Genomic DNA, 13,736 nt, shown 5'->3' with positions numbered 1-13,736 from the left:
TGTATTTTAGCAGTTCTCCTGTTGTTTTTTTTTCTCAGAGTACTTACTGAATTGAAGCTTCAGCAGTTCTCAGCAGCAGATTTATTTCTTCTTTTTCTTTTTGCCAGCAGGCACCTTGGTAGCAACGGGGGCTGCAACAGTGGGTGCCTCTTCCTTTGGAGGGGGTGTGGCAGGCTTCTCTGCCTCCTGAAAACCTGCACTTTTTGCTGCAGCTTCTTGCCTTTTTGCCTCTTCTGCTTCTCTTTCAGCAATAAGTCTGAGTGAAAAAAAGTTTACATTTCTGTACTACAAGAAGAAGCTAAGCTACTACTCTTAGAGTCACAGTATCAGTATAAACTACCTGAGAAATAGAAAATCTGTCTAGTTGCCACTTAAGTCTGAATTCTAACATGTGAAAAACAAACACAAAGCAACCCCCAAACCAACCACACACAAGCTAACATTTTCACCACCTTCACACAGAGCTGGGCTCAAGGATCAGGAAATAAGAGTTGTATAACCTGAAAGCAGCCTGTAGGTGCTATTCCCAACAGTAATAGAAGTCATGAGTTACATTGTGTATGTTGCTTATTATACCTGGCAGAGCTGGTTTTCCCAGTTACAGTATGAAGCAGTCACTGAAGCACACTTTTCCATCATTTTGTTAGTAGAAGAGATAACAGTACTTCAAGACAAAATACAACACTCACTTTGCCAGCTCCTCATCCTTGATCTTTCTCAGCTCAGCAAATTCAGCATCCCGTATTCGATTCTCTTTTATTTTTTCCCTCAGCGCTTTTTCATGCTGGTAGGCAGGAAATAACTTAGTTGTAAAAAAGATCTGCACCTGACACATCTGCAGACCAAGCTGCTCATCTTGCTCAGGTCTGGCTTCTTTTTGTTCATCTGCAACATGCAAATTAAACAGACGTACTTAGGACATTTCTATTTTCAGTATTTTGGACTGTGCTGTTTCAAATCTGATCCTCTGCCACAGGGAAGTCTGGCTTCTGCATGGTACAGAAGATGACAACTGGGAGCAACGTTGAACTGATGTGTGTGAAAGGGGATGGCCCTTTTGTGGATTGTCAGAGTGATTCATCCCTCAGAATGGAATCAAAAACATCAGAACTTTTCTCCTTTAATCTTATGATAAATGTCTTCTGCAGTAATCTGATGACAATTCAGGATCCATTACTCCTTTGCATGGGGGAATGGAGACTACCTGAAAGAATGGAATTGCATGCAAGCATTCAATTGTTGGGACTGGCAAAAAATAGGCTAGGGCCCATCTGCTGGTTCTTGAAGAAACAATGTTCCTCAGATCAGTAATTTTCAGTCACCAGCTTTCAGTGAGAGAGCTGGTGGCTACACAAAGATCCTCAGGATTCTTTATCTGTTGAAAACACTTAACACAAAAACCAAGCCAGATGAGTCTCGTCAGCCATTAAAGGTTACCAGCCTCAACATACAAAAATGCTCGTACTCATTTCTCTTCTGCATGCATGTTGGCATGTCATAAGACATCTTATTCCAGCTAATGGTGACACAAAATTACTAATAATTCTTATACTACATAAAACCCCAAGACATAGTAGTAATATCTTCTATTTGTGTCCAACACATTTAAAAAATAAAAAAAGAGGAGGCTCTTCTCATAAACACAAACTACAGCTTATAGATGGCCTACAAATAAAATGTGGCACTTTAAAATAGGGGAAATTATTTAAGCATGTACTTAATAATGACATGAGACATTTAATTTTCTTTTAAAAATTTTCTTTAAAAGTTTTCTTCAAAAAAAACAAAACTCTCTCAGAATTAGCGTTCATTTACTGCCCTCTTGTGACAAGCTGAAATCTGCATACGTAATTAACATTTCACAAGTCAAGAGCTACAAGGCATGTTTTTTGTTAGTCAAAGATACAGAAAGAGTGGATCTCCTCTAGCATCACTTATAGACTTATGGTAACTACAGTACTCACCCAGTAGAAATTCTTCAAGAGAATGCTCTCTGTCTTCCCAAGATCTCAGTGGCTGCCAAGAAGTTTTAAATTCAGTTACTCACTGCCTGGACTTGTGTTCAAATAAAAAAGTGCAATCACACATCCACTTGAGTCATGCAAATTCCTGTCTCCAAAACATTCTGCAATTATGCCTATTTAATAACATTTACATTTCAATAGTATTTTCTAGGAAAATGTGCACATGCCTTAAAACTGTTTATACTGATCTTACAATCTAAGTTAGCAACAAACAGAAAAAGCAGAAGGACCCAATCAAATGACTGTTTATGCCAGAAGAGGAAATGGTTCTATGTTTAGGAAACATAGGACATTTGCAAGGCCTGACTTCATCCTTTAAGTGGACGTACAATAATATTTAGGAGCTCTGCATCAACTTTACCTGGGACAGAAAATACTCTGAGTATAGAGACACATTGGTTGTTCCCTCGGAGACACTCTTGGTTCTAAAGCTTCTTTTCTGATTATCATGAGCTGCTTGCTCCTGAAGCGTATCACTGGTAACATACACCAATGCACAACCAAGAAGAGCTTCAACAAACTCAAGAAAAACCAACTAGAGTTAAAACAACAAAGGCAGTGATTAATAAATTTTTGCAAAATCCCTTCATTAACAGATGTATGTGCCTGTGCAAAAGAACTCAAAAGCAATTGTGAAGCCTCACTGGCCTCATTTATCTAGTTAAACATCTCTTCTGATGAAAAACTGAACACAGCCACAGCTCAAAAAATTCAGGAGGTGATATTCTGTGTTATGCCTTATACAAGTCATACTGAAATAAATACTGCATAGATTTTTGATGTATCTTGACTTATGAGAAATTTCTCTAACAAGTAACACCCAACTACTGCTATTACCCAAAACACCTAATTGCATACAATACTTCCAGAAACCTCAAGAATGGGATTATAATGAATCCCTTAGTAAGACTTACACAGTCTGTTCAGTTTACTAGATACTGTCTAAAACAATACATTCAATCATGTCATTTACAATAGACTGTCATTGAGTCAGAGCCAATTCTTTAAGGGAGAAGGCTCTCTGTAGCTTGTCAGCTGTCAAGTAGCATAAGAGTCTAGTTCTAAAGTCAATACTCAACCTCACTGAGGTAGCAGCACTTCACACATCACTCTCCAGGTCTCCTGGATCACCAGATTTTCATGATCAGTGGGTTCACATCTTAAATATTGACCCATTTTAACATTTCCAGTGCATGCCTTGGCAGCTGGAAGTGCTTTGATTCATTTCTGTGTGATCACTGTATGCACATATTGTCAGGCAACTGCTCTGCAGACAGAACTACTACCACAGCAGTCTCCTAGAAATGGTATTTCACCTTCTGGGTTACAGCACTCTTAAGGAGTTACCGTATGGTCAGGCTTGCTGAGACTGTATTAAGGATAAGATAATAAAGAGGGAAGTCTCTGAGCTAAACTAAAGGACATAGGCAGAACAAAGACAACAAAAACAGAAGCTCAAATCTGTACATTGATTTTTGGGGAATAAATCAATTTTCCTCATGTTCTAGCAGATAAGACATCATTTACAGCATTTTTAACAAGTAATTTCAATTGTTCTTCCAACAGTGAACTGTGATATGTCTTTTTCCATACACACCTCTGGCTCCAGGTTGGTGCTACTGCTATCATGTACAGAGGGACCATCTTTGACAAGTATTTCCACAACTCTTGAGGCAGTTAATTGTTTGCTGAGAAGTTTAAAATCCTGGGTGGGAGTAAATGTTATAAGTCACTTAAAGCATTCCCACAAGGCCCTAATCCAACTCCCTTTTGAAGCCTGTGTCAAGATTTCTAGTGGTTTCAAATGATATTTCCATGTATGTAAGTTATGCAACAGCATGAAAATCTGGCCCTAGTGAAGTGAATGGGAATTCTTCCTGAACTGCACAAACAAGGAAAGACCACACATTAAAAATACAAAAAATTACTGGTTTATCAGCCAATATTTGTATTAGGTCTTTTTAATGAAAAAAGGTCCTGGATTTAAACAGTGACTCAGGCACATCAATGGGAATTGTTCCTGAGTTTCAGTGTGATCTTCATCTATTTCTGAATTACTGAATTTTAATATAAAATCTCATATTCACCTTTCAGTATATTAATACATTATTAAAATGGCTTACTCAGTTATTTCAAAACCTGCCAGTCATTGAGTTCTACCAATAAGATGTTTTTACATAATCATTTTACAAAGAGGAAGGGAGAAAAGCAACCAGCAAAAATATTTATATTCCCTTAAACCACACTTGTCTAAGATTTGATTATTTGAAATGATCAAGTATGAAACCAGAATTCAATCCTGCAGAAGTACATGAATAATTTCTGTGGAACAAGTGTCCCTTGAGTGTTTGTTGAATGGTTTGTACAAACAAGATCACTCCTACCTTTGAAACCATGCAGAAGCCACAGGAAGCAAAAAATAGATTATTACCTTCAACATCCAAAGGAAGTGCCTCATTTTCATGGTGGGTTCAAATGGAGGTCTGGTACTTGGTCTACAAAAATCTCTGTACATTTCCCAGCACTTGTCAAGGTAGCTCATGGCAAAAACTGCACGTAGCTCTTCAGAAAATAAGATGCCTTTAAAAATTAGTTGGGAAAAAACAACCATTACAATAAACCTGTGACAGATGTGGTACTAATTGATGAATTCTGCACAGCACAGAAGAGATACCATTACCTACTTTGGGTATGACAGGCAGAGGGAATAACATTCCTGGACATCATATCTAAGAAGCACTTATTCAGATAAGGGCCTTTTTCTCTGCAGTTGAAAAAAAAAAAAACAAACACTCTTGTCTGGAGAGATTCAAACTGATTACACTGATAATAAATTTCACTAAAAGATTAACTTACTTGTGCTCTTCATGATAGATATGAAATGCTAGATGAACAAGGTAAGATAAAAATGTTCTGAACAGTAAAGTCTCATGTGGACAATGTATCTTCTCAGCTGGTGTTTTACCACCTACAGTATCTGGAAAAATAAATCTCTATTGCTATCATGTACATTAAAATGTTTATAGCTATACTGACTCATCAGCCTTTCTTATCCATTCCATCTCTATCTACCACAGTATAACAACACTCCTGGAAGAACAGACCACACATACCACCAACTCCAAACAGGCAGGTCAAGGGAGAACCCATAGCTGAATCTTACAAAATTCTCCTTCTAGAAATGCATTCATTCAGTATATAGTAATGACAAGGGAGGTGAACCTGGAGTTAAATCATTCACAGACTAGGGACGCTGCAGTGCATCCCACTGCAGGCCTAATTGGAATTGACTGATTAACTGGCTCTGTAGAATTAAAAACCCAAAACATACTACATGCAAACCAAAGTGAGCACTGGGAAAGTTCTAGGGCCTAATCAACAGAAATACGAACCGCTCAATATCCGATCCATTTCAGCAAGAGTTAAGCTGGAGTGATGAAAATGACAATCCTTCAAAAATCTCCAAAACTGGAGCTTAGTCATGAGGAACACGTTGTCAAGAGATTGATCACAGCCTAAGCTGCTGTAGAAGGTGTAAACTCTTCTTAGTTCTGTGATATGCCTCAACACAGCAAATTCTACCTAAATAAGGCAGGATATGATTTCAGCATGGTCTCACAGCAAGTAAAGATCAGCTTGTATTGATCCTGTAACTGGACAGAGCGTATCCCTGGTTAAGCATCCATGAAAGCATTACTCAAATGTAGTACTAATACTTATTTTTTTTTGGAGACTGATTAAAATAAACTAATCTCTGAGAGCAGGCAAACCTCACAGTAGCTAAAGATAGGTGCTGAATGCCCTTTTAGATATGTCAACATGTCTTTTATTGGAAGCTCAGAGGAGGCAATACTGTCTGTTCGTTCTTTTTGCTTTTCTGTTTCATGGCCTTCAGATTTCCAAATGATTCTTTAATAGAGAAAGTTATTTTAATACAAATAAAGAAGAAATAAAATAATACGAAACACATTGTGGGGTGAAACTGAAAATACCAAACAGTAGACTTACTTGTTTCAGTTCTTCATGTCTGTCTTCCCTTGGCAACCAATCAAGCAGTGAGGTTATATCCAACTCAACAATTAATCCCAGAACAGAAGTATTTTCTGAGCCATTAATGACTGCAGTATTTTCTATCACACAAATAAAATAAATTAAAACAAACTGAAATTTAAATATATATATATATATAAATATACACAGGCACACAGGGAAAATAAAACATACATTTTCCCTTCTTATCTTGCTGGCTTCAAACTGAGAATACTAGACTCCTTTACAGTGAGAAATAGAGATTTCATCATCAAGAGCCTATCAGCTGAAGAGTAATTTTGTCAAATCCATGCTTTAGCCAAGAGGAAATGCAGATACTATGTAAGTTAGGAAACTTTCAAACAATGGTGTTCCAAAAGCATTGCAAGATGCAGTATGAATGTGTCACTCAACTTGAAGTGTCATATACAGGAAACAAGTATGGGAGCAAAAGTTATTCATTAGCAAGACACCTCCCACCTTTATCAAAGTTCTTTGAAGAAATATGTCTGGCTCTTGACTAAGTACAAACAGCTTCACATTATAGTGAAAAGGAACAGCAAAATGTGACCTCAGTACAATTTGTTTTGTCAAGCAGATTACCACTGGCAAAATGAGGTCCTGTGTGGATGGCATTCAGCTTTTTTGCATTCATTGCATCCAGATGAGAAGGATACTCTGCTATATGATCATCTCTGAACTCTCCCTCATAAACATGACCATTCTGGAAGACAAACTTGCCCTGTAGACAGATCAATTTAATTAATTTCAATACAAATATAAATCAAAAATCGTGAAAAAAAAACAAACAACGAAAAAACACACACAAAAAAAAACCCAAAAACCCTATTAATGCTCTCAAATTTCCTTTTATGAATCTTTGCTAAAATGCAATATATGAGATAAAATAAAGCAAACCATTTTTTGCTTTCTCTTTTATAAACTACTTTGTTATCTGTTAATTAAAATACATTGCTATGAAGAATCTTTTGTTTATTTCTGAAAAGAATTTTGAGGAAAATACATTTCTTCCTCTCCTTATAAAAAGGCTTGTTTGCATCCTTAGTTTGCATATGTTGCACTCCACTAAGGTTTTTTTAAGTGTGCTAATGTGAGAACATCTCTGTGAGAATAGCTTGAAATCCCTTAGCTCACAGTTTAAGAGTGAAATACCGAGCAACCACCCCAAAAAGCACATTTTCAGTGCACCTACTGGACTGAACATTCCCATTGTAAAATGTACTTCTTTATAAACACAACACACATCCACCACAGAATTCAACCTGTGGCCCAACAAAGTCCTTGGCAGGACTCCTACTGCTCTCTGTGGACTCTGCCCTTTATGTTGGGATTCCATCCAAATATTTCTACAGAAATCTAGAGCAAAGTAGTCTCCTCTGCTGCTGTCTGCAGTTTTGTCTTAGCACTTGTCAGTACTCACCTTGCCATGCTTTTTATTGCCAACCCATTCACCATCATACACTGCTCCACTGGCATATATGAACTTTCCGTGTCCGTGTCGTTCACCATTTACAAAATCACCCATATATTCATTCCTTAAAGGATACTGAGACACAGGCATCCTCTTCACAAACCATATGTGGGTGCCATAACCATGCTGGAAAAAAAAGTGTGTTTAAAGAAACTGTCTCCAGAACAGCTACCATTTCTACATATCCAGGCTTTTGAGAAGGAAAACCATCTAAGCATCTTTAATAGTCATTGTTGTCAAACTTCTCAGATAAAAGCACCCAGTTGGTAGCTGCAGTACTTCAAACCACCCAGAGAACTGGTGCATGGGAGAAGCACTCAGAGGGTACACCAAATCAACACATACTTGAGCAAGCTCTACCAACAGGATTCCTAAAAACATCATTCCTGCCTCAATCTTTTTAACAGGTGAGGAATGTCATGTCAGACAAAGAGACACTGAGGCACAATGTTCAGAAGCTGACTCTTGGACAATTTTACACAAAGTAAAAAGACAGAGGAAGTACCTCACATTCTTTCTCCAACAGAATAACAAATGTAAGGAAGAGAAAATGTCAGAAACCTCTGTCCATCATAAAACTTTTACAAGACACAACAGTGTGGTCTAATATTTTACAGGTTACATAGAAGTAAACTGCCACATATATTTACTGCTGAAGTCACATCTCAAGCTAAGTGTTGTCAAAGCCATGTAAGTTTTTAAACTCTTTTTTTAATGAAAAAGGTTTATATTTTCCATTGGAGAATTAAATGATTATTTTGTAAGACTAAGCCTAAGAAGCCTTTTAATAATTTGAATATTGCTAACACGAAAAGCAACTTAAGATGAACAGCATATTTCTGCTATCAACTGGCAAAATCATACAAAGCTCCTTTGATGCTGCACAAAACTACCTACGTAGCTTTACTAGAGGAACAGGCAGACGCTGAACTGAAGAGGTTACTGGGGAACAAATTAATACCTGTATGCCATATACCCACTGTCCCATGTACTCTTGATTAGCTGTCAACCATCTCATTTTTCCTTTTCCATGACGAACATTTTTCTCCCACTGACCTTCGTAGATATTTCCAGATCTGTAGCTGCAATAAACCAGTAAAAGTTAATGACTCATTCATGTTAAAATTCAGAGTGGATCTTATGAAAGCAAGCTTTATTTATGCAAAACTTCATTGCTAATAAATGTAGCATTTATTAATGTTAAATATTAGCGTTGTACTGAAAGTTGGCTCACTATGACATGGCTACAGAGGTTTGATTGTACCCACTATTTATCTCCTATTTTTCAATTACAAATCACTGTAAAGATATTGATGAGTTTTTATCCAGAGTCTTTGCCATAGCTAATCAAAATATTCTTCTACATATAGTTCCACAAATAATTCATCTATTCATGAAAGCAGCTCCATCTGTTCAAGTCAGTCGAGATTGTCCATTTTTAAATGATGATTTGTGGTTTACCAAAGCTGATTTTGGATTCTGTCTTTTGACATTATTCTGTGGGAATGATTACTAGAAATATACCAACATAAAACCCTACGTTGTAGAGAAGGTCTATTTTATTATTATAAAGCACTTTGGACAACTATTTATTCCACTGCAGAAAGTACACACTACTATGAAATGGCAGCATTTATATCCATTTTAAACAACAGGAGAAACTGTATGATATATAAATAAAAGAAAAAAAATTAAGATAAGAAAAAGTGCTACTGTGTTTACCATCTCATTCCCCATCCTTCTTTGACGTTATTTACCCAGTCACCTGAATACCAAGAGGTATGTTCCTGATTATAATAAATGGTACCCTAAAACAAACAAGATAGTCAATTTAATTACCTAAATATTAATTTACATTAATAAAACATTGTATAAAAATCATGTAAGATAGATGTAATTATGCTTACTTACAGTCACTTTGAGACACTACTGAAAGCTACCAAAGTGATAAAATTGCAAAAGCAACTTTTTTTCGATAAATGTTAGTTAAGACCTTAAAAAAGACCAAGTGTCAAAAAAATAAAATCATATCACATGACAGCAAAGCCTAAATGTTTTTCAAACTACTTGGAAATACTTCTCAAGAGCTCAGTTTAGCAACTTCATCACAGCAGTCACTCTGAGATAGATCAGTTTTCTGACTCACTCAGAAATCAACTTCCAACAGTGGAGGCTACAGCATTAATTGTTCTTTCTCTATCTGATAGCTTCAACTCAGAACAAACTGCTCAGATCATTGCACTGGTGACCATCCATTGCACCCTATGGGGTTTTAATGTCTCAATAGTGACACAGCACAAAAAAACCATTTGATTACAATGGATGTTCCTCATATGCTGAACACTGGTCTTCAAAATGTCATACCCAGGAAAGTGTCTTAATCAGGATGCACAAAACTAAGACAGATAAAAGCACTTGCCTTTAAAAGCTGGAACGACATGTCTTACTTGTAACTATTGTATTTGGTCTGCCTAATACATTTGTGAGTGGGATTACTTTGCCATTACTGGGAAGCTAATTGTTCTGTCACTGTTATGTGGCTACTGAAGCAGTCATCAGTTTTCACTTTGTTGGCATCTGCTTGGAGCAGCATATAGGACAAACCAGACAACAGACCAATGACTCTTTTTAGGATACCGTTAATCCCTTTTAACACAAGATCCCACTCTAATTGTTTTAATTATCATCTTTGACTTAGAGAAGATCCTTGGGATAAACTAATCTCTACATAGCGTGAGACTGTGCAGTAGCACAAAACAGTTTTGCAAAACCTTTGCATAAGAGTGCTCGTTGTTCTAGAAGGGACCCAAGACCACGCTCTCATGGTGTTCTTACTTACCTTGCCATGTCTTTTGCCGTTACACCAATAGCCAATGTAAGAAACAGGATGAGTACCACTTCTGAAAAGTCCAAATCCATGTCTAACTCCATTCTTGATGGATCCTTCATAAACACTGCCATCATTCCATGTATAACGGCCAGTAAGCATCTGCACATTCTTAACAAATGTTCCCTAAAAGATTAAATTAGAGCATCTGAAAAACTGACTCACTGTTCCCCAACTGTTTGGGAGAAGTCAGGCTTGTGATTGAAATCCCTGTCACAGTTCCATGGTTGCCACCTACACTCTACCAATTACTGCAACTTACTGTCCTTGAATTTGCACATCTAATTGGTTGTAATGGTGTTTAGTTGTAAATTAAATTGGACTTTACCTCATATGTCACTCCATCAGCCCATGTGTAAGTCCCTTGCCCATGCATAAGCCCTTCAGAAAACATGCCCTTCAAAAGAAAACACCATCAGTTCCAAATTTATTCTTACAACTGAACCTTTAGTATTTCAAAATAATGACATATTCACTCCATTCCAGCTAGTTTCAAATGAAGTTTTAATATCAGACACCAACAGAGCTTTCAATGCTTACACATTCTGAGTGCTCAAGCTCCATCTACATTAAAATAAATAGCTTGTCTGTTCTAGAGAAAAAACCACTACTTAATTTACACTCACCTTGTATGTATTTCCCCCTTCAAAATATGCAAATCCTTCACCCTCATATAATCCATAGACTTTTTCACCTTCATAGCTACAAAGGAAACAAACTAAACATGAAGGTTTCAAGTCACTGCCAGTAGACCTGAATCACAAAATAGATATAATAAATCATAGAATCATTAAGGCTCTGGCCAGCCTCATCTAGTGTGAGGTGTCCCTGCCCATGGCAGGGGGGTTGGAACTAGATGACCCTTGTGGTCCCTTCCAACCCCGACTGATTCTATGATTATCAAGTCCAATTGTAACCCAACTACTATGACCTTGGCTTTACCATGGTCTACACACAGATTAGTTGTTGCACCTTGTGTGGAAAAATGAGCTGCAGAAAATTTTCCAACTTTTTGCACCTTCTCTGTAATATTTCACATAATTGTTGTGTTGTCTCGGACCCATATTTCTTTCACTTAAGAAAACAAATCACATAGGTAGCATTTACTAGCTTACAACCATGTAACCTGGGGCAGTGTGTGAAACATTACATACAGTCCCTCTGAACTATGGAAGGATTTGGTTAACACTTCCTGTTTCTTCAGTGTAGATTACTCTTAAGGGACAGGAGCAGCCCTAAACTTCAAAAGGCTGCAACAACTTAACATTAAATGATAGCTACCATTTCTTCACTCCATGTCTGTATACATACATGTAACTTCACACTGGTAAATAAGCTAAAAGAATGAGGCTTCTGGCAGGCAGAGAACACCAGCAACATGATGGGATGCAAGACAGCAGAACTCCATGTGCATCAGCGTTTTAAGGTATCACAGCTACTAGATCCGAATAACCCGATTCATTGCCTCAAATTGAGAATCAAATCCACGTTTATATGACACTAGGTACACCAGAGATACTTAAATGAGAATTCTGAACTTCACTGAGTAAAAAAACATACCTTTTTACAATAACAAGAGAAAGAGTAGGCTCCTCGTACTGAGGAACATCTTGGTCTGGAGGTTCCTGTACCTCTTCTGGTTCTTCATCCACTGAATTTGCCAGTGTTTCTTCCACTTCACTGACTGGGGTTTGCAGATCTGTCAGCTTTGTTGAACTGCTCTCAGCTGTAACATCTTGTGCAGGAACTGGAGAACGCACAGACTTTTCTACTTTCTTTCCCTCCTTCTTCTTATCCTTTGCCATAACTACTGAATTGTCTCAACATGTATTTTCTTTCCTTCTTAACATCTACTGTCGTACATAAGGATTTTCCCCCTATAATCTATTTGATAAAACAGAAAACAAAAACAAAACACAGCCAAGCAACAGCTAACTATATTAAAAACATCAGTCTTCACTTAATTATTGCACATACATGTGTTTAAGCTATGTCTATTATAACAGCTCCTTAATACAGTGGTTTCAGCTTGTGGTTGGCAGATTGCAGGTCAAATAAGCAGCAGTGCCTGTGAACTATGACATCCAAGATGCCCATCCAAACCACCACAACCAACTGTTGTCAATAAACTTAATTTTGCTAGACAGAGGTCTCCATCTTTACTAGGAGATTTTTAGGACTCTAGATTTAATGATGTGGAAAAGTTAAAACCATTTCCCAAAGACAAAAGTTTGGGGAGTTTCTGAAACGTTACAGTGGCGCTTTTATCAGGGTTCAAATCGCTGCCCAAGTCACAAGTTGCAGATTGAACCACAACCTAGAGTATCCGCTACAGTTTAGAAAGTTATTGTGCCAGTTAGGAGCTACAGGGCTGCTTAAACAGCTGCAATCACAATTCCCGATCAACTCTGCGTGCTGCAGGGGCGAGCGCTGACAGCGACAGCCTCAAGCAACCGCCATGTTCTCACCACTGCCTGACTCCACCCAGCGCTTCGTTCCACTCGGGTAGTTACAATATCGGATCAGTTGTGCGAAGGGCCCGAGTGGGAGAACGAACAAGTAACGGCGAGGTCCGCCTGGCGCTGCCAGCCCTTCCTGCCCACAGGCCAGAGCTCCCAGGCTCCGGACCCCTCCGAGGCCCGCCACCGCCCCTCGCCTCACAACCGCCGCCGCGGTGCCCGCGCCGCGCAGCCGCAGTGCGACAGTGGTTGCTGTAACCTTACCAACGGGGCCGCACCCGGCTGGTCCCCGCAGGCAGGCGAGGCACGGCTCTACTGAGGGTAAATCCCACCACAGGCCCCTCTGCAGTGCCTGGGTCGCCCCACGCTGCGAAGCGACCTCCCTGTTGCCCGTGGAGGGCAGCGCGCCAGCAGCCAGGCCGGTGCTGGCTTCAAGGCAGGAAGGGAATTGCTGCTTCACACGGAGAACAATGTATTCACGGGACCCGTCCCCTCCACACGCGCGGCCATGCGGGCACAGACAGGGTGGAGGCGGCTTCTGCCCCAGCCCGCCGCAGCAGCCGAACAGCCGAGAGGAGTGGCGAGTGTTGCTTTGTGCTTCAAGAGCAGCTCCACAACCCCGCTATACAGGCTGTAAATGGAGGTGCTAGGGAATAGGCATTAAAACGCACACCTAGGTCCTGTAGAAGTGGAAAGGCTTAGCTAGTTGTTTTAATGGATTTCTGATTTCAAAGAAATAGAAATATTTGTAACGATTTTGCTTCTGCTCAGAATTTGGACTGACCTGCATCAGCAGTGTCTGGTGAGACAGCTTATTCCCATTCATTACCAGAAAAGGAACTCCT

General features: G+C 38.9%; 1 protein-coding gene across 1 annotated transcript; it reads right to left on the bottom strand.

Annotated features, from left to right (window-relative positions):
* Positions 1 to 81: 81 nt before the first annotated feature.
* LOC128974562 (radial spoke head 10 homolog B-like) lies at positions 82 to 12,237 on the bottom strand. Its single transcript, XM_054391225.1, has 18 exons — positions 11,993 to 12,237; positions 11,059 to 11,134; positions 10,761 to 10,829; positions 10,385 to 10,558; positions 9,268 to 9,353; positions 8,507 to 8,627; positions 7,495 to 7,671; positions 6,657 to 6,795; positions 6,033 to 6,154; positions 5,417 to 5,606; positions 4,881 to 4,992; positions 4,709 to 4,788; positions 4,456 to 4,604; positions 3,622 to 3,729; positions 2,386 to 2,559; positions 1,965 to 2,016; positions 690 to 885; positions 82 to 256 (listed from the first exon to the last, which is right to left on the bottom strand). The coding sequence occupies exons 1-18, from the start codon at positions 12,235 to 12,237 to the stop codon at positions 82 to 84; spliced, it is 2,445 nt and encodes an 814-aa protein (XP_054247200.1).
* Positions 12,238 to 13,736: the final 1,499 nt, after the last annotated feature.

This window comes from Indicator indicator, chromosome 22 (genome assembly GCF_027791375.1).
Source record: "Indicator indicator isolate 239-I01 chromosome 22, UM_Iind_1.1, whole genome shotgun sequence".
NCBI classification, from domain to species: domain Eukaryota; kingdom Metazoa; phylum Chordata; class Aves; order Piciformes; family Indicatoridae; genus Indicator; species Indicator indicator.
The sequence above is the reverse complement of the archived record's forward strand: the minus strand, read 5'-3'. Positions and strand labels throughout refer to the sequence as shown.